Below are 26,699 nucleotides of genomic sequence, written 5' to 3'. Positions count from 1 at the left end.
TTCCCATTTGCATTTCCTCATAATAAGGCCCCTCCCATGCTATTATCCATGTGGATCACTTCTCCTGCTACTCTTGAGCTGTGTGAAACACGAATGGGAAAATCTGTGCTATGTTTGAGCACACCTTCACAGCTGAGAGCTGCAAACTGCCTTGACAAGATGCACCAGCCCTCCCCTGCCCAATGGCAAACCTTCTGTGACCCCTTAGGATCTGAGGAGCTCTGTGTAACCTTCTAGTTATGTGCAAAAGGATAAAAAACACCTTAGCAAATTCTGTGTTTTAGTGTAAAAAGGATGGATTATATAGTTTGATTTCCACTAAACCAGAGCAAAAAGGGTCAAGCAGAAAAGGTTAATATTTCTGAGCTTCTCTTGTTTAAACCTCCATAAAGGCTTATTTCCTTCTCTTTCTCAAACTTACTGAAATTTACTCAGCCCTAAGTTAGAGATAATTATATGATGTACCAAAGCAACTCTCTAAAATGTTAGAATTATTGCTAATAATGCCTACAGTTCTTTTTACCATAAAAGGCTAAATAAAATTAAATAAATGAAAGCATAATGAAAGCAAAGGTGTTCGTGGCATTAAAAAGTACATTGTAGCTGAAGGCTTGTTCTGAAGAAATATGTCTCTCTTCCTTTTTAATTAGTGTCCTTGCATTTTTTAAAGGAATACACACTATAGATAACTTTAGCAGTGCCTGTGCTGGGTGATGATTCAATTACTCTATTTATGTTCTTAGTAAACCATATAGAGCCTTTCTGGCTTTATGCCCTTTCCCATTAGGTGACAAAATTGCCTCATACTTCTTCATTTCCAAAGAATGCTGTTGGTGTGGGTAATTACCTGTGTCAGAGCCCACGGCTTTGTCCTTGAGATGCCTCTGCTCTGGGCCTGGAAAGTATTTATTGTGGTCAAATCACCATTTACATTTCAAGATCTTGTCTAGATTTTCACCTCTTGCTTTGAATAAATATTCAGGAGAATTTCTACTTGTTGTGGCAGCTCTGGTGCTTTGCCCAGCCCTTGGGCAGGGGGCTGAGACTGCCATGGGAGTGATGCTTGCTTGGCACATGGGGCTGAGTGCCAAGAACCCTTTGATCAAGCAGTCAATCCTACTGAAAATAACACCTCTGTGACTGCAGTGCCTGTAGAATAGGGACAGCAGAAATTCCATTAAACCCTTCATTCAGAGATTTAAACCTTGGCTGAAAGGACAGCTCCAGGCTACAAGAATTATCCTGTCCCTGTTTTGGGATTCCCTAGTGGACTTCTCTGTTGTGTGTCTGTGGGTGTGAAGTGCAGAGTGTCAGGATCACAGGATCCCACAGTGGTTTGGGTTGGAAGGACCTAAAAATAATTTTCTTCCACCCTCTGCCATGGCAGGGACACCTCCCACTGTCCCAGGTGCTCCCAGCCCCAGTGTCCAACCTGGCCTTGGGCACTGCCAGGGATCCAGGGGCAGCCCCAGCTGCTCTGGGCACCCTGTGCCAGGGCCTGCCCACCCTGCCAGGGAACAATTCCTTGCTAATATCCAGCCTAAGAGGGAGAAGAATCCAATGCTGCAAATAATCATAACACAGCTCAGAGGAAAATATAAACCTTGAGTAGTCCACTCAGTGCTACATGGAGTGAAAGGCAGCTTGGGGAATTTAAAGGGATCATCATTTCGCTGTCTTTAGAGATAATGAGCCAGGCTTTCTGTTATTTATTGATGTGTTTGTCACAAATCTCAGCTGGCCAAGTGGAATATATTTAGAAGTCTTTACTTGTTGAAATCTATGGTATCATTCAAGGCAGCTAAACTACGTAATACACATATTCTGGGGAAAAAGATTACCTCACTTTTAAAAAGAGAATTTCAGATAAGCATTGCTAATAATGAAGGCATTGCAGTATATTTTGTTTCCAAAGAATTCACTAGAATCCTTTATCTCAAGCAGATCTCAGCTTCAGTTTTGGAGGGATGGATATGCAAATATCAGGATATTCATATTTAAATCAGAGGAATGTTGTGCAGTCAAATTCTGTTGCTAATAAATTTCTTTCTAGGCTAAGTTAAACCAGCTTCTCTTACATAAGTCTTTGCTTTGGTTTCAAACTACACTAGTCCTCCATTTATTACTGCTGTTGTTATATCAATTAACCAGCAATGAAGGGCATTTCCCTAATATTATTAATGGCCCACACTGTGAGTGTGCTAGGAAGTATCTGCAAGGTGGCTGTTCCAGCCATTAAAAAATGGAAATGGAAATCCATGTAGCTGGAGGCAGGAAGAGGACAGAATTTAATTATTACATGCCTTATCCATGTCTGGCAATCTGATCTCTTGAATGATCAGTGATTCTGAGCTCCATTCAGAATCTGTAGGAAAAATGGTCTAATAAATAAGTCATGGCTATTTGATTTTTTTTCCTCTGACTAGCATTGACAACACGTAACGTGGTAAGTGCTGCAAAAACCTGTGCAAGAAACTGGGAGAATACTGAGGAGGTTAAGCCCAGCCTGAACCCTGCTCTGCTTCACTGCCCAGCAAAATTGGCAGCCAGTTAATGCCAGCAACACAAGCATGTCAATGGGAGCAAGAGTTATAGCTATAATTGTACTCTACACAGAAAAAAAATGTATTTGTGGGTTCAGGAGAATGGGATCACATCTGACTGTCAGGATCCTGACTTCACCAGATTTTACTGAATGGTAGAAAATTCATTTCAAGCAAGTAGCAAAGAACCAAAGATGTGATGAGCCTTTGTACACACAAAAAAGATGCACCAAAAGAGACGTCTGTAATTTAATCATTCATTCTTACTGCACTGCAATTCAGGCTGTCAAAAAACCCTTGCACATGCCCCCAGATTCCTTTCCTGTTCAGGATACAGCTCCAGAGAGCTCAAACACATGAGCAGCACTATCAACCCTGACTTACAGAGCAAGTCTACATTCACCCCTCTCTCAAGCATTTAAATTTAAAATAAACCTCCCAACCTGGGCTATGACTTTAAGCTCATGTAAGTCTCAGCTACACCACAAACTAATGAGAAATCTCATTAGGTCAGTGTTTAAAGTCCAGAATCAGTGACAATGTTCACCCTTTATATCCACAGAGCACAAAGGTTCATTCTCAGGAAATCATTTTACAGTGGACCTACTTCCTTCAGCCTGTCATCACCTTGATATTCCTGCTCCTTTCCATTCAGCAGGGTAAACTTGGTGAATGGCAACGTAGAAAGAAAAGTTAAGAATCAATTCACAGGTTCAATAGCTTTGAGTCTTGCCCTTGCCATGAGTGTATTTCTTCTGCACACCCTAAGCCTGCACTTCAGAGGCATCTTTCAAAGATGTCAATGCTCTTTCTAATATTATCTTCTCTTGAAAATCCATATGGCAGAATTCATCAGCACAGAGGAGACGAGAGAGGAAAAAAGTTAAGCAACAAAGAAGCAAAAAATAATTTGATCCCATAAGAAAGAGATGTAAGAAATCACACAATAGGAAAGATGTGCAAAAAGATATTTAGGAGTAGACAAATTTAAGGGTAGCAGTTGAGAGGACCAAAGCTGCGGAAGGAGTTTAAAAGCAGATGTGTAAGTAAACTTGAAATATTGAAATCAGCACCTAAATATCACCTGCACTGTGATAATCTCATTCAGTTCATCTTTTCCACAGATGGCTCTTTGCATGGTTTAATCTCTAGTAACCACAAAAAGATTAAAGAATTCATTTTTGTGGGCATGCAACTATTAAGGGGAAGCTGCCAGTGTGACCATTCATGGGACTCTCTGTCAGGGACACCCCCACCACCCTGCACTGTCACTGCTGGGACCCAACAGCATCTCCAGGGCCCCTCCTGATTCCCCACACCCCACTCAGAGCCAGAGCAGATTTCCTCACTGGTTCCAGCCCAGGTTTCCCTCAGCAGAGTCTCAGATCTCTCGTTCCATAAAGCCATTTATTCACAGTTAAACAGCCACAGCATGAGACTGTGCCTCTGAAGAGGGACCCCACTTCTATCCCTGGACTTTTATCCCTTCACAGCCTGAGCACAGGGAAGTTTTGGCTCCTCTTCCTGAGCCCTGAGCTCCTGCCCCGACTCTGGGTGTCCCTCACCCAGCTGTGCCACAGGTCATCAGATCCGCTGGCATGCAAAGGGTCACAGGTCACATCCTCCTGTCCCTCTGAGCTCCCACCCAGAGCTCAAGCTGCAGCTTGCAAACCAAGCTACCAGCACCAGGTATGTCCCTCAACACAAGAGGAAGGCACTGTGGTTACTGGGATTTTAGCAGGAGGCAAACCCTGTGCACTGGCCATGCATTTTGGGAACCAGAATGTAAAGGAAATACAAAATCCTGGGCAAAGGTCTGAGGGAGAGCCACTCAAGGCAGCTGCTCTTCAGTCTGTCTGGCCGCTTTAACTCCCTGAAAACAAAGGCTGCAGAAAACTAGAAACACCTTCAAAAGAGTCTGTCAGCAGTGGGAAAGTAAAGGAGGGAACAGCACCACCCAAAATGTCTCACTTTGCACAAGTCTCAGAACACAACGGTAGTGCTATTTGTCACCAATAATATGAATTTTGTCTGAACAAGTACTGGCCAGACACTTGCCTATGAATGAGAACAGAAAATGTCTTTCTTCTAAATAAAAACCCAACCAAATGAAAAGCCCCACAAAAATCCCACAAAACAGCCCCCAGCTGGTCTTTTGCCTGTCAAGTACATGTAGAAGAATCACATTCCCCACTGGCTCACACTTTCCTCCTCCTTGTTTTTCTAGACGTGAAAGGGTTAAATTCATATTTTGGAGCATTAAAATTTAAAATGTTTAAAATTATCCATACCCATTTTAAATCTGAGCACTTTTTAAAAGAACAGCCAGTCTGAGCCTGAGGATCTTCACCCCCATTTCCAGTGAAAATGCAGAAGCAGGAACGCTCCATTCAGCCACACCAACCCTGCCTTGGAAAACTCCTACCTGAGACAGTGGCTAAGGGACGATACAAATAAATAACTTTGTCATGATGACAAGCAGGAAACTGCCAAAAATTAAATCAGCCTAGAGCACAAATTTAGATGCAGGTACCTTACCATCACAAAGCTGAAATAGTGAATTATTGTTTGTCAAAATTTGGTGTTTATCTGTGAAAGTGTGGCTACATTAGGGCATATTCTTATGATCTAGGATCTACCATGCTGGGAATAAAGAACTAAAAATCCAGTATGATGGCTTATGAGTAGTAAGCAAATTTAATGGCAGTTAAATGGCCTGGTCATTGCCCTGCAGATGGAGAGGAGAGTTTTGTACAAGCCCTGGGAAGCAGCCAGCCCAGGAAAAGGAAATGTTCCTGCCCGAACAATTCCCACATATTTATTTTCCTGTGAGAGATCAGCAGTCCATTAATAGGGCTGTCAGTGAAGGCATTGTAATGACACACTTTGTATTTGCATTTGCTGCTTGTGTCTGCCTCCAACAGATTTCTGTTATTTTAAAACAGAGATTTTGTCTATTACTGTCTTGGAAAAAAAAATCTAAAAATGCCCATTTTCCCCTGTTTGACAGTTCTATAAGCAAATTTAATTTCTGCTTGAAGAGCTTAAAAATAATTTCACTTAAATAAGCAAAGACAGTAGTCTATGAAATTAAGCCCTTGTTTTATGTAAATGTCAAATAATTATATTAGGAATGCAAAAATAAGCCATCAGCAGGAACACAAATGCTTAGAACAAGATTGGCATTATTATTTTCATAGCCAGTCTGATAAGAGGCAATTTTACAATAGCAGTAGATGCTGAGGCTCCCATGAAGTCTAATGACAAGGCTGATTTCTTACAAAATTCTCGAGTATAATTATGTTTCAAAAAACTGAAAATGCAACAGGCAGACTTCATGCTTGTGTGGCTTAGTAAAGTGCACTTCTGGCAGCTGTGCTCTGACACACACATGTAAAGGGGATATAAAACTGAACTGGAGGAGTGTCTTGCAAAATTTTATCTTTTATCTTGTTCCTTTTTAACTTTTTGGAGGAAACAAATTGTAAAATGACTTCACTTTACATCTTATTATTCCAATGTCTGGAGTGTTGGATCACAAACTAATAATTCTGCTTTCCATGCTGTTGGTAAATCTCATGATCGGAGAAAATTCGTTTGGACATTTTATATATTTCTCCTTTAAAAACATTAAAATTATTAACTGGTTAGATATTAAGTGGGAAAAGGGTACTTGATGAAACCACACCTTCCTTTCCTTCCTCGTGTGCTTCCCTGCAAGCAGAAAGCATTTCTGCTAATTCAATCAAAGTATTGTTTGGCTGCAAGATGGCACAGTGACAGGGCACTGTTGGCACTGCTGGCAATGAAACCCCCAAACTCCTGAGGTGGGTCAGAGCAACACAGGGTACAAGGGTTGGAAGTTGGGAGCTCAGTTCACACCCAGACCCACCTTTCCCTTGTGTCATGGATTCCAAATAGATTTAGTTTGGAAATCACAATAATGTGATATTGGGGCACAAGACAGATGATGGACTTTGGACCTGGTGAGCATAAGAGATTTGATAACAGGATGCCTTGGCAAGAGCAAAGAGAACTTTGAGGATTAAAAGAAGATTCAATCAGATTGGTTTACCAGAAAAAGAAAAGTTCATTAAACTCTGCAAGCAAGAGATGATGTAATATGCACAAGTTTGTGTGTGTGATTTTAACCTAATCATTGTAGTAAACATTACTGGTCTCCCTAAAACAGTATATAATCATTGGTAGTCCACAATAAATTCAGATTTTGATCACCAAATCAGTCTTCCCCATCTCTTTTCATTGCTGACAAGTACCACAGGAAAGATTAGACAACAAAAATGGGCCAAATAAGCATATTTTATCCCCAATTTATTATGTTCATGGCTATAGTACCATGAAACTGAGCTTCAAATGCTCTGTACCATAATGCTGTATCCTTCAAAGCAGAGATCTGGGGGAAAGCAAACAGGACATCAGGCAGGATGTGAGCAGCCCTGGTCACCAGGCTCTGCAGAGAGATATTCCTGCAGGGCTGGCTCCAGTGTGTGCAAAATGGGCTCTGCTGCACACTGAGTGCAGAACAGAGAGGGTTCCAGGGTCTGTGTTCCAGTTCAGGACACGGCACAGGGCGCCAGCCCCAGCTTCCCACCTGCTCCTTTGCCTCAATACTCTTGTGTCACATGCATTGTCTAAAATACAGAGCTAATATGAATAATAAATTCCACTGTCGTGTGCCATCCTGTCAGCAGCTCCAAATTAATTAAGAATTCTCCTTGATTAAAATCTCTGACCCGTATTGCCAGGCAGGGCAGCTCTCCTGACTCAGGTGCGCGGAGCAGCCACCGGGGCTCTGTGGACCTGAACAATGCAGGTTCTTGTTGAGAGCTGGGTGTGAGTAAACTCATCCATATGTATCCAACAGCACTACTTTCATGCAACATTACCCCTGTGCTTAATCATTTATGACTCTGAAACATAATAGCACTCAGAATTAAGAACGTCTGGGTTGAGCCTTCAATTTACTTCGACAATAGCAAAGTTTTAATTTTTTCTGTCTTAATAGAGCTAGTTATAAGGCTTAGGTCTGGGCTTTTTAAACCATTTTTTAACATTTACCCTGCATACCCTGTACATATGTACTCATCTATCACTTCAGAATATCTATTGCCATTTTCACTGAAAAAAAATGCTGTTGTGAAAACTAAAAGAAATGGAGCTTGCACAAAAATTAAGTTTTCTTTCCAAAATTCTCTAACTTGAACACCCAATACATTTTCTTTTACTGAATTATTAAAGTTTGCAGTGTTAAAATCAATTATAAACCCAACAGAACAGTCAGAGTACACAAACACTTACTGGTTTCAGTGGCTACAATAGTGATGTTGTGCCACGTGCTGGTTTCTCTGTCCAGGGGTGTTGCCAGAGTTATTTTCCCATCCTCTGCGTTGATGTTGAACTGTCTCTCAAGGTCAGTGTGGCGATCAATGGAAAACCTGCAAAACAGACATCCCTGTAATCTACTTAATGAAGTTGCTGTAATCCATACAGTCACACAGACAATTTAGGGAGCCCTCTGAGAGCTGCAGTTTTATAGCCAAATGGATTGAGAAGCTCAATAGCATAATAATTTACAAGACAAAATGACAAACTGATGCTAAAAAAACTTAATAATTATTGCCCAAGGAGTAATTAGCTGTATACCCAGTGTGAAGGTCGTAAAGTGCCCTCAGGTTCACTGGGTAGCATCTCTGAAAAACGCTGCTGATCAAGAGTTAATTACACAATCCATCACATTTATTGGACAGCTTCTATGGTATTTCACAGTAACTGATGATAATTTCAACAGTAATGTATTAAGCCACAAAAGTGGTGGGCTTTGTGGTTATTTTAAAAAAGGGCTGAATAATATTATTTTACCAATAAATTTCAGATTAACGAAGCATGAACGATTCACCAAGCACATTATTTGCTTATGGTTCAAGCAGCTCCATGGGCAGAGCAGAGTAAATCATCATTTTTTCCTATAAAACAATGCAAATGCTGGAGGCTTGATTCTTCTCTGGGTTGACATCACTGATTTTTAACCAAACAAGTTCCATCTGACAGGTAATCAGAGTTTGCAAATGTGAATGTCCAGGTAAATCTGCAGCCCAAGCAGGGAGCCAGAGCTGCAGTGGATTGCTCCAACGGTGCATTAAGCAGGATGATGATTTAAAGCTCAGGTCCAGATCTCCAGAAAGCTTTTATGTTTGTCCATTTGCACAGAGTTATTTTATTAATGAATTCTTCGTGAAAAGAAACTAAATGACAAAATTGAGCCTTCAGTTTCCTGACAGGAAAGGTAGGGAAAGAGGGAGTTGAGTGATAAACTATTGATATGGTTTAACAGCAATTGACTTCAAGGGGTTTTACTGAATCCTGATTGTGGATTTATACAAAAGCCTTTTAAGCCTTTGTGTCTGTGTATTACAGAAGCTACCAGCATGCACTGGCAGTTTTTACATCTGTTCTGCATTACAGACAGTACATTACATTACTCACAATAGTTAGGAGAGTTAGGATAAGGTATCACACTCAATTACCTTATGGAGTGGCCAGAAAAGTGACTCCAGACTGTCACTTTCTCATCACTTTTCTACTTTTTGCAAGCACATTGTTAAAATTCCCCAATAAAAGGAAAAGAACATATTTTACTACAGTGAGAATGGCATAGTTATCTGAAAATCAGCTATTCCATTCTGGTTTGTGCTTTAGTAGAAGCAATTTCCAAAATATATTCTGATTTGCAGGTCCCTTTATACACTACAATAAATATATTCCAATGAACTCAAACTCATTCCAGCCTAACACAATCGATTTTAATAGACCCAGCATTAGCATCTGATTTCAAAGCTCAGGATTATTGTGTTCATCTTTTTTTTAATTTATTTATTTCAGTATCAGATATTTTCATATTTAGAATAAAAGTTGCATTGCAATTATATTATTTGTGCAATGCATTCTGGAAGATACAGCTCACTTTCAAAAAGAGCTCTAAATGATGAAAACCTATCAAAATCCCAATGTTTAAGTGTTTAAATACTGCACTGTCAGAGTTCAAGGCTAACCTGATCACACTGGTACTTCACAAGTAATGGATTTAAGAGGGAAAACCCCAGCTTAACTACAAAATGGGATTTGTTAGATATTTACTTGTTTTGTTTGGAACATTCAGAAGAACTAGTTCTACTCATTGAAAAATTACTAGTTTGGTAAGAAGAGTACCAGGAAAATAGGAAGTCAAAGTCCAAATATCTGTGCCCCAAGCTGGACACACGCATGTGTATTTGGACAGTGAAGTAAACTGATTTTCTCATGAGCTCTACATACTCAGTTCTCAGTGGTTTAATGGGAACTGCTCTAAATTCAGTATTTCTGAAAAGCAGGTCACTTGTGTGGAAGAATAAAGCTGTAGGTATTTAACTTCAGGCAATCATGTTTGAAAATGGATCTTAACTGTATTTTGATGTCTACCTAGTTCCAATTAAAGTATTAGAAGTAAAATTCTAGTACTAGTGAAGTTAGTAAAAAATACCTTACAGCCTTTCACAGGTTTAAGATTTCACTCAAGAAATTACAAGAAAAGACAGCAATCAGCTCTTTGTAAGAAGTCACCACTTAAAACTGTCTTTTCATTTGTGAGTTGTATGTAACGATGCTGAAAGGACTCTACTGATATCAAACATATAAGAATTTTTCCCAGTCCATAAACAAAATAAAATGTGAAATGCTCATATGGTATTCAGTGTTTAGCTGACCTGACTTGACATAAATTCCACTGAGGAAAGACAGTTTTTCTCTAAGGATCAATCCTTCCTTAAACTTCCACTCACAGCCTTCCTGCCATGCAGGTTTTGAAGTTATAAAAGAGGGAGTGACACATTTGTGAGTTTATTATATCACATTTCATCTCATCCCAGCAGTATTTACTCACAACACAAACCCAGCAATTCAAGAGGAAACATTTTTAACATAAGTTGTGTGTCTTTGCAAGACAACAACCTCTCCTGATTTTAATGTGATAAATATTTGTTACAAACCCAAAAAATAAAATCTGCAGTGTCATAAACCAGGGAAAACTAATAATATATTTGCAGTTTCCTTTTCATGATAATGGTGTTGTAACTCTTTTTAATGGGAATGCATTGTCAGATCCATAAAACATACATAAAACATATATTTCTCTAAAAATGAGAAAATAATATCTTGGGAAATAATATCTTTTCAAATTGCCATAAAGCCAGCACAGGTTATTGGGAAGTTTGGGTTAGTTTATGAGTCTGCTATGGCAATTATAGGAACAACTCCACAGTGGTTTAACAGAAGCCTGGAAAGGATTCTCAGTCCTGCTCTTGCACTGTTGCTGTTATGACTTTATTTGATCTACTCATTATTTGCACTAATGTAAATAGGAGCAGAAACCCTTTTTTTGCTGCTCCTGCTGAGATTTGAACCCCAGCACTGACACCCCAGGAGTGGTAAATCTCCATTTTTATGAATGCCAGGCAGATTGGACAGGGTACTTAGTGACAGATAAACAGCTGCACCATTGGGGAGCCACAAAATATTAAGTCTGGTTTTTTAAGGCCTGCTGTGAATTAAGAAAATGATCAGCTGCTGCCAAAGATGAAATCTCTGCCAAAAGGAAGGGGAAAACCTACTCCAGTGAATCTTATCTCTGCACAGAGAAAGCACTGAAGGGCAGTGATTTATAGGAGGGCACTGGCTGGATAGGAAGGAACATTATTGCTCGTGCTTTTTGCTATGTGCCTGGATCATGCTTTATCCAAGATAACTCACTGCAGATGAACAGAGCATCCTTAGAAAGTAACACCAGGAGCCTGGAGTGGACACTGCTGGAGCCCTGAGCACCAGGACTGGAGCCCAGAGCTGGGTGCCAGCCCTGGAGATCACAGCTGGGTGCCAGCCCTGGAGCCCAGAGCTGGGTGCCAGCCCTGGAGCCCAGAGCTGGGTGCCAGCCCTGGAGCCCAGAGCTGGGTGCCAGCCCTGGAGATCACAGCTGGGTGCCAGCCAGGGATGACATTCCCAGGCTGGAGCTGTTCCCAGAATGTGCCACCCTGCCCACAGTAGAGCCTCACAGCTCAGCTGGACTCACTGGGCCCCTTCCCCAAAGGAGAAGCATGCATCCAGATGTGGCCCTGACAAAAAATCCTGGAATTACTGGGCTGGAGCACAACAAACTACAATTATTTGCAATTATTACCCAACTCTGTAAAGCCTTTTCATCATCAGCCTTAAAAATAGGAGGCCCTTAAGTAGCATGCACTGCACAATGGCAACTAAGGACCAAAAAGAACTTGTTTTGCTTATTTTAAAGCTTATGGATTAGAAAAAATATCACAGAATTACAGAATATCCTAACCCACAAGGATCATCGAATTCCAACTCCTGGATCTGCACAGGACTTTCCTGGACATATTTTATGAAAAATCCTTTGGCTAGGATTTTTTTCTCCTGAGAAGCTGAGAAGGCTCAGAGGAAAAGAAAAACAATAATTATCTGCTGCTGTGGAATGCAACAGGTGCATCTGTGATTGGTCCATGTTGGTTGTTGCTAATTAATGGCCAATCACAGTCAGCTGTCTTGGAATCTCTGAGTCACCAGCTTTTGTTATCATTCCTTGCCTTTCCATGCTAGCCTTCTGATGAAATCCTTGCATCTATTCTTTCAGTTTTAATATATCATTTTCTTTTAATGTAATACATATAATAAAATAATAAATCAGCCTTCTGAAACATGAAGTCAAGATTCTTATCCCTTCCCTCGTCCTGGGACCCCTGCGAACACCACCACACAGGACAGCCCCAAAAATCCATTTATTTACCTGCTTGTAAACCTATGAGAGGCTTTGTGCCTTTAGATCAAGTGAAAGTTCAGACAATGCTTTATATTTTCTAAGCAAGCATTAAAAGCAAGCTACTGGTGAATTGGTTACAAATGAGGATAAAGAATTTATTTTTTTTAGGAAATAAGAAATTAATAGAATAGTCTAGATTGGAAAGGACTCTAAAGATCATCTCATTCCAACCTGTGCCTTGGGCAGGGACACCTTCCCCTAAGACCACAAGCTTCTTTCCAGGCTGTATTTGATAATAGCTTTTCTAAATTCTTTAACATTTTATTCTTTGACTCAATTATCAGACTCTTCCCACATTCAGAGATATCCAAGTTTGATTTCATTTGTGGCACTGCAATCCTCTGAATGTGTGGAGCCTTTGTGTATCAGACTAATGCAAAGCAGACGTGGTACTGGGAGCACAGAAGGTGATTCATATTTTGTTTGTGCTGCCTGGGTTTTTATAACAAATGTACACAGTAGCTCTGTCTAAGCTAAATATTGATAGAACAGATATCTATTGAACAAATGTAATTTCCTTGAAATACAAGTCGTTGTTATGTGCTAAAATTCTGTTTTGAAGGGGGAAAAAAGGGATTTTAAAAAGGCCAGGGAACACTAAAACAGTCCATCAGCTGTTATTTTTCAGATTTTTAACTAAAGTTTGATATTTTTGGTATCATAGAAAATATGCATTAAATCTGCACCATTTATACATGCTACAATAACAGAATTAACACCTGAAATGTACATTCCAATCAATAAAACCAGTGCTTGAATATGTTTCTGTTAGAACCTGACAGGTTCCTATTTTGTTCCAAACTGGAAAGAAAGAAATAGTATTTCTGCTCCCTACTTGTTCCAATCAGTATTTTTCCCTCTTTTAATAGTAGAATTACTAACTTGAATTTATTTTCTGTCCTTAAAGTGTTTTTGTGAAAAAAAAAAAAAAACATGCAAAAAAACCTAGAAGAATTTGAGCTTTCTAGAGCTCACCCAGATAAATCAAATTTATCAGGTAAGCAAGCAAGAACAAAAAATTTGCACAGAAAATTGGGCTCTGTATATTCCTTAATTAGTATTAAGCCAATATTTTAGAAAATATTAAATATTATTAAGTACTATATCTATTATTTAAAGAAAATATATAAATCATACTAATAAATTACCTTTTTTTTTAAATGTAATTAATTTTGGCCAGTTCTGTTTCATTTATGTTGTGGTTTTATATGACCTGATGAGCATTAACATTCTAATTCAGTTTCCAAACACAAAATATTTTTGTTTCTAAAAGTCTGAATGTCTCTTGATTTATAAAATGATGAAGAAGTGGAAACTAGGTAAGTTTTTTACTCAGATCCATTTTTTGGGCTTGGACAGAATAAAAAGGCTAAGTTTTAGAACAGAGGTAGGTTTGTAAAAGGTCTGAATTGTTACGAGTTTGAGGCAGATGAGAAAAAAATTTCCAGGGCAGCAGAAGAGTGGAAAAGCAGGCAAGGTAAGAGTGAAGCAGGGGTGGAGGCAGGCTGGGATGGGACAGAGGAAGAGGAGCCAGGATCAGGCCAGGAGCAAACAGAACAGGCAGAAGGAAGGAGCTGAGGTTCCATTGAAAGAGAGATTACTGTGGAGCTGGAACACAGATTTGCTGTCACCATGGCTGGTCTCACACTCCTCTCAGAGGACCTTTTTTGTCTTTTTCACAGACACCAGTGGGCAGCAGCAAAAAAAATCAGGGCTGGAGCCACTGCTTCAACTGTGACAGACCAAACTCTGCCATTCTATGGTATTTTTGTTTAGGAATCCATGGTAGCTGATTGAAGCCACATTTCTCTTCACAGAGAAAAGCAAGGCATGACTTCCCAGGAATATTTCTGGGTTTCACATTCTCTGAACCTCAGAGAAAGGAAAAACAATTCTCATCTCATTTGCTGTGCCTGTGTTGTGCCAAAGTAGAATGCAATATGGAGATTGTTTACCCAGTGATGGTGTTTGGTTTCCTTGGCCTGTCAGGGCCAGGTGTGTGTGTGTGTGTCAGGACTGTCAGCTGACAGTCATGAGATTCTGTGCAGCTGAGTGCTTGGCAGATTCAGCTTAGATGTAATGTAAAATAATGTAATATAGTATAGAATAATATAGTATAATAAAGTCATTAATTAGCCTTCTGATAAGATGGAGTCCTCCTCATCATTCTCTCCCCCTCGTCGGGGGTGAAAATATCCACAATAGCTGATGCTGTGGATATCTGCTTTTGAAAGTCTGCTTTACAAATGAGAATTACAGGATCAGAGGATATCCTGAGTGGGAAGGGACCCACAAGGATTATTGAGTGTTGGAATCTGAAATGCAGGGGATTCTCAGAACTTTGGGCCTCTAAGCTAAAGCTTAGAATTCAACCAGGATTTGATCTGGGAACTTGGAGATGGCTTCCAAACTTAGGTGACAGAAGGGAGAACGTGGATTTATAGTTTAAAGCAGAGACACATTAAGCTAAGTAAAGTTTAGAGTTTTGGAGTTTAAGATACAGAAAAAATAAAACTAGTTACAAAGGTAAGCAAGGAGTTCAGAGTGCAGCACTGTAGGTTTGTGTGTTATAACATGACTGGCTAAGAAAACTTACACTGTACCATGAGTCCATAAGATGAAATATTTAAGGATTGGGTCAAAACCATAAATGTCCTTGTTGGGAGTGTTTTGTTGGTCAATAACTCCTTAAAAGGTCCTGTAACTAAAGGTCTTGTGACCTTCTGAACCATGTGGTGAAATGTGAGCTGAACTCACCCTTCCTGCCTACGTAGAAGATAAGAAAAATAAACTGCAACATCTAAAAACTTTTGCACTAAACTTTTGACTCACCCAAATAATCAGAGGTCCTGTCTCTAACTCGTTCAAAACTCCTTCAAAAATCCCCTTAACTGAGTCTGACTCCTGCCCCTGCCCAGACCCCCCAGCAATCCCCCCTGTGCATCCCTGGCAGCCTCGGGGCTGTGCCCATTCCCTGGGAGCCTGGGCAGTGCCAGCACCTCTGGGGAAGCAGAACCTTCCCCTGATCTCCAGCTCTTCCCTGGGTGCTGTCCCTGGCCCAGAGCAGAGATCAGAGCTGCCCCTCAGGAGGAAGTTGTGTAAAACTCAAACATACTCTCCAACATCTTCACACACAAGTCCTAAAGCATCCAAACATGTTGGCAAATCTGAATTTCTAATCCTGAAGATACTATACTATGATATGCATCAATGTAGGGCCTCTACATAAAGGTTTAAAAGTCCAGCTCTGCAACAAACCTGATGGAAGTGACAGTGATTAGAAAATGATAGTGATAGAAAATGATGGATTATAACAGCTAACATCATCCTCCTGATGCTGCCTGCCCTAAATTCCCTGAGGCAGCAATGCACAGTGATGACTACTATTAAATAGACTCTCTCCACGTATACTTTTGCTATGAATTGCACATTTTGGTGTTGGTTTTCCTAATGCCTTTAGCAGGCAGTACTACACAGAGCAGAATGTGCTTTGGAGCACTCACCACACCATGCAATCACTACCAAGGGGGAGGGGAACATGTGTGCTCATCAAATGAGATAAAACCCACTGATCTGATCCAACTGGAATAAAAGATTTTGTTCAAATTAGATCAGAAAGGGAAAATATTATAAACTGAAGATGCAGAAGTCATATGGGCATAATCATCTCTGACTTTGTATCTTTAAACCAGGAATGGGTTTAGACAAAGGAATATAAAATATGTTTTGACAACCTTACAACAGCATGGCACAAACTCAGTATTGTTAGTGCAGACACTACTGGATTATTTAAATTCACTGCAGAGATACACTCTGATGATTCAACCCCATCCAACCCCATTTCTCATAAGAACCACTCACATTTCTCATTTTCACTGCCTTCCTCTGTTTCATAAGACTACTCCTATGGCAAGGAGCATTTTGGGGACTTTGAAAATGATCTGAACTGATAAATCTAACATCATAAACCCAACCCAACCCTGGCATTTTCACAGAAACAGAACAGCATGCAAACAGCCACACAGTGAGTGGGGAATACACTTGGGATCAGCCAGCAGCACTCCCAAAAAACCCTTTAAAGCTGCCCTACCTTATAGGGCTGGAAGACACGTCGGGATCATGGGCTGTCACCTGCCCCAGCACAGAGTTGAGAGCAGCATTTTCATGTACTTCCAGAAGGTAGGTGGGTGAGGAGAACACTGGGGGCTCATCAGCATCCTCCACCACGATCTTGACGGTGGCAGTGTCCTTGAAGGGGCCCCCGCTGAGGAAGCGAGGGTCGATGTGGATGTTGGCTGCCTCCACCTTCAGGGTGTAGGACTTCTTGGTCTCAAAGTCCAGTGGCTGTTGAGAAGGACAAAGATAAATGCCATTTACTGATGGCCACAGAGAACAAGCGATTGCAATGCTGATGGATGGGAGTTATGTGCATTTTAAGCACACGGAATCATTTTAATGCAGGCGCTTCCCTCTCCCAGAAACCCAACCTCGAGATTTTCTATAAAATCTGTTTATTTACCAACCTCAGAGAAAACAGCACTGTTTCCTTGTTTCTCACAAGAAATTTACTGAAATATCCCCTCTCATGAATTATACCATTACAATTACCTATCAGACAAATACTACAAATTTGTTTGGGATGACACAAGTTGCATACCAATAATGCACTTCATCAGTGCTTTTACTGGCTGGAGATAAGAAAATAAATTCAACTTGCTCCACAAAGAATAAATATTTTATTACTTCCAGAACAATGTGAGAAATGCAAAGAACTAGAAATTATTATTTGTTGGACAGGAGAAGCAAAATGTAGAGCTAATCATATGAGAAGGTACTTCAATATTCTTGCACTACAAGTACCTCTGTATTTCAGTTTATAGGAGTAAATGAGCTAGACATCTCTCAGGAATTTCTTAAAACGGTAGCAATTTCAACTTCTGTATCATTTCTCTTTTTTTTTCTCCACAGACAAAATCACAAAACAAATTACTTTATTCTATCAATATACCTGCTATGTTACCACTGTTCTTACTATTTTACAGTCCTATATTAACTCATAAAAGATGAAAACTCAGTGGATTTAAGGGACTGAAACACCAAATAAACCCCAAATCTGTGACACTTTTGAGTGTTAGACATTTTCATTATGGGAGATTCAAGTTTGTGTCTTGAAGCACATCAGTATATTCACTTCATAATTCTCTTGTGTCTCACAACGATTCAAATTTCAAAGATGCAAATTGCCAAGCATTGGAAAGATATTAAGATTTGCATTATAATGTCTGAGGGATAAAAAGAAGAGGACATAGACACTCTGAATCTGTAATGCAAATACCAGCAAGAGCACAAACAGGAATCTTCAGGAAGTCTGTCAAAGCCTTCAATATGTATATCTTCAAATTCTATGGATTTTTTTCAGGTATGAATCAAGCTCTAATGGGATTTGCTCTTTCTCACAAATTCTAGTAAACACAAGAATGTCTTGCTTCTTTTGTAGCTCTTAAATTAGTACGCTTTTGAAATTATGAATGGGGATTTATAAATCAGCATATTCACAATTTGCCAATCATGGCTCCTGTAGCACTTCTTCAATTGCTTTTCATATGCTTTACAGAAATGACAGCACCCCAATACATTTAGTCATGCCTAATCAGAATATCATATTGAAAATTTACTCAGCATTGTCTAAAGCCCATGATTTTATGCTGAAGAAAATCTGTTGGTGAGCAGTACCCTCCATACATCATCTACTGGAGTAGAACCAAAATTATTATTGCTGTCAAAATGAAAATATGAAACAACATTATGGTTGAGATTCAGTTATGAAATAAAGCCAAGGAAACTGGGGCAAAAGGCTAATTGCCTCAGCTTACAGGAGAGGCCACAGCATACAATAAATAACAGTAAGGAAGAGCTGGGATGTATATCATAATTTTCTCTTTAGAAAAACAAATATAAATTTCGATAAATATACATCAGTTTATTATAAAGCTACAGTGCTAACCTACTCACTGAGAAAGAGAAAACACGAAGTTTTGACAGGCAATCTGCCTGACCTCTTTAATGACAGGTACAAGTGGAATATTAATTACCTGTTCTCATTGGATTCACCTTTTCTCACTGGAATATCATGGTTTGGGTTTTGTTTACTTTTTCTTTTTATAAACAAAGATTCATTTAGAGTGATCTGTGCTATGCAGTTAAAACCCTCTGCCACTGCTCTAAATTATATTAATATCCTTTTTCAGAACACAGCACGAGGAACAGCTTTTTCTCCTTCCCCAGAAAATAGTGACAATTAAATCTGCAATTAATGTTTCCTTGGCCTTTTTAGAGGAGTTTTCTTCTATGATGCCTCTCCCATATTTCTGTAGATAATTGGGTGGTGTTCTTGTTTTGTACATGCAAATACCTCACCTTGCACACTTCAAGACTGTACAAGCATAGAAAAGTAACATGGCTTTCTTTAGTGCCCAAATTTGACACTTCTCATATGAAACTACCAATCTCCTTAATAAAAGTCACTGAAATCCCTGTTCATTGAATGAAGACAGTTCAACATGAGAAAAAGGTAGAAGATTAAGCTCTCACATATCAGGTAATTTAATTAATGCACCGTGATTTATTTTCTCAGCTACACAGAAAATCAAATAATTGAGAGAAGTTATTTGATGAATACTCAGCCAAGATTTTACAGAAGTTTAAACCACCACCAAAGTGGGATTTAATCTGCTCTTTTCTTTTGGAACCAAGGAAGCAAAACCTGCATGATGCGACCACATGGGAGCATGGATAAGATTAACATTTCCAGCCCCCATGGATGTCTCCCCAGTGAATTTTCTCAATGAAAATTCAGAGCAACATGGCCAGTGCACCCCTTTCCATCACTCCACTGGCTTGGCACCTCATCCATAGATGAAAGAACCCCTGGAAATGCAGCATCTCCTCACAGAGCTGAGTCTGGCTGGGTAGTTCCATGCACAATAAACATTTATGTTTTTAACAGACATATGATTTACCTTTCTCACTCTAATAATGCCATCCTGAGTTTGGGCATCCGTAGTGATCTCAAATACATCCATTCCATCTCCTTCAATAATATCATAGGATGATTTGGCATTTTCTCCAATATCCAGGTCATTTGCTTTCACCCTTCCTATTGGTTCACCAAGAGCAACATCTTCCATTACTGAGAAGTGATAGAGACCTTACAAATAAGAGCAAAAGACTGAACATTACAGATGGTGCCAGCGTCCCCTGGGTGCTCTTCAATGTTTACACATCCCCAACACCAACTCTTGAGATCTGCAGCTGACCCAAGCCCCATTTGCACAAGTTATTGGCTGAAAGCAGCACAGTGTGGACCTCACACAAGAATATTCACTTCACTGTAGCTGAGTGTCCTTTCCATTCCTGCAGTCTCCTCCTTCTGCCTTGCAGGGATGTTTTGTGTTGGCAAACACAAATATTGAGCTCCTTTCAACACTGCAGAACTTACCTTTTTATGCAGATAATTTATTGACAAGGAGTTACAATTCAGCCAAGAAACTTCAGCTTTTACTCCACAAAAAAATTGGTCTAATTCTTTAAAAACTTATTGTGTAAAATACTTACATAATTTCAAATATTTTCTGCATAACTTTAAATATTTACTACTTTTTAAAATGTAGTTTCATTTTGTTTATTTGAACCCTTCCACCTCTCTTTTGTGGTAAGAAACTAATCAGAAAACATTAAAGGAAACTCCCAAATTTGATTTTTTTTACTGGAAACAATGCCTTTTCATATTAATCATTACTGTATTTACTATTTGTTGGAGAGTTACACTAAAATCCATTAGAAATTGCCATTCAAATTGTCAACATTTTATTTTTTGTCACACCTGCTTCAAACCTTTTAAGCTAAAAAGCATCAAAAATCTATTTAGATATATTATTTTTGGTACAAATTTGTTTAAGGCAAAACCCAAAATACCCATTTTCTTTTGTATCTCCCTGCTCTTATCAGCACCCTAAAAAATCAGAAGATAAACATTTTATACCCAAAATTTCTTCTAGACTCCTTATATTTTTACCTCTTTACAATTGCCTCTTATTGAAGTAAAGGTTAATACATGAGCTAATCAAACAAAATGCTGCTCAGAAGTTAAAATAGGCAAAAAGAATTCAAGGATAATAGAAGAGACCATTAAAACAATTTTGACACAGGACTCTGGCCTTGTTCTTCCCTGTCTTCCCTGTTGTTCTAAGACAATCTGTTAATTGGAGGTCATAATTTTCCAAAAACAATGTTCTGGAGTTCTGGCTTTACCTGTTGTAGGTGATTGCAGTAGCAACAGTTGAAAATAGGAAGGAAACTGAGGAATTCACAAATACATGTATTAGCTACACAATGAAATCCCAAAGTGACTTGTTTTTAATGTTCCTAGGCTAAATTATTAGAGATAATTTGGAGATCATCACGATTCCTCGGAATATCCATAATGGCTCAAAAACAATGAGCAGCCAAAGCAATGAAGTGCCTTGGGAGATTAAATTATGCATTCATCATTTACTCTGCTGTCCATACTTTGTGGTTTGAATCTCCAGGCACAGCTGATTGCATTATTAAGTTGAAATTTTGCTCTCAGATTTATTAAAACAGTTTACAAAATATTAAGAAAAATTTAAAAGTTATGATGCAGCTTACTCCTTTACACAAATTCCTCTCCAGAATTATGAATTGTTGCATAGTGTTGAGCTGACCAAAATATCCACACTGGGTATCTTTGAAAGCCCTGGATTTCCACAGCAGTGCACAGTTCCTCTCATTACAATTCTGTGGTAAACTGCCAGGTTAAAAACTTCAGTGACTTATAAAACGCCTCTAAAATTATTTCAGAGAGATCACAGAAGTAGTGAAAGTTCATCTTTTTCATTTCTAAAACCCAGGAGGCTAACTCTCTGAAATCAAACCATAAATATACATTTCTGTCCTGCCTGGAAACAATAACCTGATAGAACACCCTGTTTCCCGAGCTCATTACCATTTATTGTGCAAGCAGCATGTATTACATCTTATGAATTTCTATTTCATTCTGGCTGGGCTTATTGTAACTTTGATCCTTTCTTATTTTCCTTTCCAGGCAAATGCAAACTGTGTTTCAACAGTATAAAAAAAAAATAAATAAAGTGAGATTTGCTCAGCTCTTGTCCAAGGGCAGAGTCGTGGCTAATCTGTGGTGCTGGGCACCTTTTAAAAGGCAGAATTTGTAATAACATCCAGATCCAATTTTACTATGGCTCATCATTAAAGCAATAAATATATATAGATATATAGATATATATATATCACTGGGTATTATATATTTTTTATATGTTTCAATATTTAGGTTTATATTCATAAAATACTTATGTTCTTTAAAATAACAACCTTGCTCTAGTCAAATTCTGTCTCTATAAAATTATTATTAATTATATATTATTTAAAATTATATACACATACACATATATATACATATATAACATACATATATATACACATATAATATACATATATATAAACATATATATAATACATATATATGCACACATATATATAATACATATATATACACATATATACATATATATAATACATATATATAAAAAATAACCCAGTATATATAGATATATAAAATAACCAGTAAAATATATATAAAATAACCATATAGAAATATATAGGTACATATACACATATATATACATATATGTAAAATACATATATAATACATATGTATTTAAGACCTATATATACACGTATATAATACATATATATATATATATACATATATATATATATATAAAAAATAAAATAACCTAGTGATAAAACAAGCAGGGCTTTTTTTTCCTAAAGAATTTGCATCAAGGTCAGTGGTTATGCCTAGGGGGAAGCTCAAATCCTGCAGGGGCTGTAACAGCTTCAGAGGCAGCACCTTCCTCGATGCGGCAGGAAAACTCATCCAGGAGCAAATGTATTCCAGGGATAGGGATGCAGCCTTGCTGGTGCCCCAGTCAGTGTGCCACTGTGACCAAAAGCACAGGGAAAGGGCAGTTTCTCCCCCACAGGCTGTGCCCCTGGGCTGCCCCCAGTTTGGACCAGCTGTGCTGCTGATTTTGGGGTCACATTTTTGCCCTCTTGGCAGCCCAAGGCTGCCTGAGGCAGTGCTGTCCAATGTAAAAGCCAGGTAAGCTGGCAAACGCAGGTCTGTGCTCCCTGAGAGGGAGCCACAGGACACTGCAGGTATAAAAGAGACATCCCTCTGCAGGCTGGTGATAGAGTTCATCTGTGGACATGGCATTGTTAGGGAAATTCTTGGAAAACACTAACACAGGGAAAGGCCATACAACGGGACACAAAGTCAAAAATTTATGCATTTCCTGCTTCATGAGAAAAAAACTTTTATTGTGCAGAGTGCTTATCTGTTAAAAACCACTAAGAGGAGGTAATAAAATATATATTTTGAAAATAAGATTTTGCCTCTGCTTATTTGTATTAGATTTCTCTCTCTCCATCTCTATGTACATTTTCTACAGGCTACAGAAGCAGATTTATCATATACTGAGCAGTAGGACAAACCCATTTTACTCTGTGTCCTCAGAACAGGGCAAAAGTGGAGTTGAAGTCATCCACAGATGAAAAATATTAACTTTACACTGGTTCCTGAGCACCTTGTTGGAAAAACATACTTCTAAGAAAACAAAAATGATGCAAAATCTAGATGCAGCCTCAAAAAACTTTTAACTTTAATTTTCCAGAGCAAGTTGGATAAAATGCTAAGTTTCTAGTAGTGTATTAGGTTGCATCAGTTCCAAATAAAATCAATCCAGTCATTATGCTTTTCTTCCTCTTTTTTTTCTTGTCTTCATCTTGGAAATAGACTACAAAGCTTGCAGAGAATCTCAGCAGGATGCCAAATCATTTTAACCTAGCTCAGCAAGATACCCATTGGAACCACAGTAGAAAATATGGATTTTGAATTAAAGATCAACAATTATCTAGATTCAGACTTATCTTCTTTGTTTTCTTCATTATTGCCTAATTAGTCAAGGCTTTTATTCCTTTTATCTGTTATATGTGTCTTTTACTGGTTGTGTCACTTGTCTGCATGAGATGGAAGCAGCAAAGCGCACAGAAACAACTGCACTGAGAGGAAATAAATCTGTTTTCAGCAGTGTCCAAATAAATATGTTTTCAGCAGTGTCCAGACCCTTTTGGGTGAGTGTAAGAGGGGTAACAAGGAAGGCAGAGATCTGTACACTGTTGTGGACATAACTCAATTTTTCCTAAGCTCTTAATCAGGCAGAGGATGATTAACCTTTCTCACAGTTGTGATGTAGTCACAACTCCATCTTTTAAATGACATTAAAAACCCTGACTATATGAGGATAAAAGAAATACTTGATTAAAAAAATAAAAAAAATAAAACAAAAACACCATAGCTTCTCAAATAGGAGCACGCACACATATAATGGCACTTACTCTGTGCAAACTTAGGAGGATTGTCATTCACATCACTGAGGGTAATTGTCACTGTTGTAGTTCCAGACAGTCCACCCATATGTCCTCCCATGTCCTTTGCTTGGATGACCACAAAATATTCTTCTTTGGCTTCTCTGTCCATGTTGGGAAGAGCTGTTTTAATTATAGCTACAATAATGGGGGGGAGGAAACAATCAGGTACAGATACAAATTCAGTTTGCAGCTGTTTTTTATGGATATATGCAAATTTTGGTATACAAAAAATGTCAGTTGTCCAGTTAGGTTGCCTCTTAATACAAAGGATGAGAAAGAATTTGAGATTTTGGAAAAATCGTATTAGAGGTCACTTACCTTGATTTAATTAGAAGTGCACTGAAACTGTAGTTCAAACCCAATAATTAATCATAGCTGTGATACATATTTATTTTTCATTTTATTCCTGACAAACTTTTTGGTTTCTGCCCTACCTCCCACAGAAATCCATCTTTTCCCCACAGAATTCCCGAACAGAAAACAACCACATAGAAAGCTGACTCTGTGAACACTCTTAACCACATTTGTTCAGATTGTTTAAAATAATTAAAACCCAAACCCATTATTTAATCTGCTCCTGTGTATATTGCAGGCCACAGTTCTTCTCTTAAGTCTCAAACTGAGTGCCTAAAATTGAACAGGAGAAAGACAAACTCCACTCACTGCTCAAGGGGGGTCACCTGTGGAACAATGACCTCAGCAAGCTGCCATCATCTACTTTATCAGGTTAGAAGCTTTTAAACCTACAGAAATTCAATGATCTGCTGTATACTAAAATATAAAATGTCAGTGGGCTGAAGGAAATACCAGCAATGGAGAGTTTGGTTAATTCTGGGGCCAGATCCACTGTAAACTCCTAGAGATTTCATGGACATGTAGTAGAAATAATAATTTTTTCATGGACATGAAGAAGAAATAATTATTTTTTCTTTCCAAAATCATTACACCTGTAATGTGCTATTACACTCACAGCATGTATTGAAAGTGTAATAATAAATGTTTAAAGGTAAATTTAAATAGTGCTCATTGCACTTTAGTAAAGTCCACCATGACCATAAGATCATAACAGACTAAAGAAGCCCCACTAAACATAGAGAAAACAATTAAAAATGTGCCATTGAAATGTGGCTTTTTTTAACCCATTTTTTAAAATTCCATTAAAAAAGAAAAATGTTTCCTTGCAGACACTGACTCAGTAAAACTCAACAAATCTTTGTTTTAGTTTTGTTTTCTTTGTTGGGATTGGAACAGCTGTGGGGGCTTCATCCACCTCTTACTCTTTTGTCTGGCACAGGTTCTACTAACCCAGCATTTTAGAATGACATTGGCTAAAATGCTGAGATTACCTATTCATGTAGAATAAAGAAATAGTCTTTTTGCATTAATAGAGATGCTTCTTAGTAAATTCTAACATTTACAAATTATAAAGAAAATGCTAACATTTATGAAATATCAATTTTTCTTTAACAATCTAATACTAAGAACCTGATCAGACCTTCTTCTCATGGCTGAGAACCACACTATGAGCAAGGAGGTGTAAGGCATTTATAAAAAAGCAATACACTTCCTCCATAAACCACCAAATATAACATGAGAGCAGGCTTGGAACCTACACTCGTGTAATTTTTTTCCATGCAATATTTTTGGTCGTTGCCTCACATATTTTAGAATTCTGCAGGAAAATGAAACCTCTGCAGCAGCCAAGGCAGAGAAATCTCTTATTCCCAAGGAATTTAGAGGAGGGCTGGGGTTGGAAGGGACCTCTGGAGATCAGCAGGTCCAGCCCCTCTGCCAAGGAAGGGTCACCTGCAGCAGGTGAGCAGAGGCACAGGAAAAGTCTCAATTAGTGAGTTTTTATTCCAGCACAGCAATAAAAAACCCACTGTAAGAGGGGTTTGGAACCTTCAAGGCCAATGGCCCAGCAGGTGAAAATGCCTCAGGAGGGAGCCCACACTATTCTGCCACACGCTGGAGAAAATGCTTGTGTTAAGTTTTCTGAGTGAAAGCAGGGGAGCAACAAACCCCATTTATCAGATTTGATAGGTGCAAAATACAGTAAGTGAAAGAGTAGGGTCATTTCCTCCATGGCAGCCTGGATAAGGAAAGTAAATGATGCTTAATTTTAAAAGCATCTGACAGTTGTGGCTGGTTTGGACTGACTGGGTTACTACTGATGAATAATAATGATGCATTCTGCAAATAAGTCTATTGTTATAAGTGAAATGACTCATAACATGCATTCTAATGCAAAGCTAGGCTATCAGAATTTGGTCCACATTCATTTTTTTCACTAATATAGCAGATCCAAATATCAATGAACCCTTATTTCAATAGGGCTTGCATTAAGCATACTGTACTTTATCTCCATTATTTTTTTAGGCAGAGTTTCTATGTTTGTTTGGGTTTTTTAACCTAATTTACATAGTCAACTCTAGCCTACAGATGAGTTGTATAAGATGCCATATTTTGTATTCTGCAGTTTCCACTGAGAAAAGTCAATTATTTCACTAAATTGATGGGATTTTCCCAGACAGGTATTTTAATTTGTCTCTTGATGCATTGAAGAGTTTAGCCCTTGCCTATGGTTTGAAATATATCAGGCAGATTGAATACCTTTAGAAGTGCCAAAATAAAAATTAAAATTTTGACTTTTAAGACATAAAAAGTTAGAGTGGTTTTTTTTCTGTATAAAGGTACTAGCACAAGCTGTTGTTTCAACAGTTTTATACATATCCACTGTCACA

At 38.5% G+C, this 26,699-nt stretch overlaps 1 protein-coding gene across 2 annotated transcripts in view; it reads right to left on the bottom strand.

The window, feature by feature from the left end:
* CDH8 (cadherin 8) overlaps nt 1–26,699 on the bottom strand; it is a 162,056-nt gene that overhangs the window by 48,211 nt on the left and 87,146 nt on the right. For both annotated transcript variants that reach the window (XM_030955695.1, XM_030955697.1), the window contains exons 5-8: nt 23,923–24,090; nt 19,443–19,630; nt 16,514–16,767; nt 7,863–7,999 (exon numbers count right to left, since the gene is read on the bottom strand). In XM_030955695.1, the coding sequence (XP_030811555.1) occupies nt 7,863–7,999; nt 16,514–16,767; nt 19,443–19,630; nt 23,923–24,090 (747 nt within the window). The remainder of the gene's footprint in view (nt 1–7,862; nt 8,000–16,513; nt 16,768–19,442; nt 19,631–23,922; nt 24,091–26,699) is intronic.

The sequence above is a fragment of the Camarhynchus parvulus genome, chromosome 11 (genome assembly GCF_901933205.1).
Source record: "Camarhynchus parvulus chromosome 11, STF_HiC, whole genome shotgun sequence".
Taxonomy (NCBI): Eukaryota; Metazoa; Chordata; class Aves; order Passeriformes; family Thraupidae; genus Camarhynchus; species Camarhynchus parvulus.
This window is presented reverse-complemented; position numbering and strand designations above follow the sequence as displayed.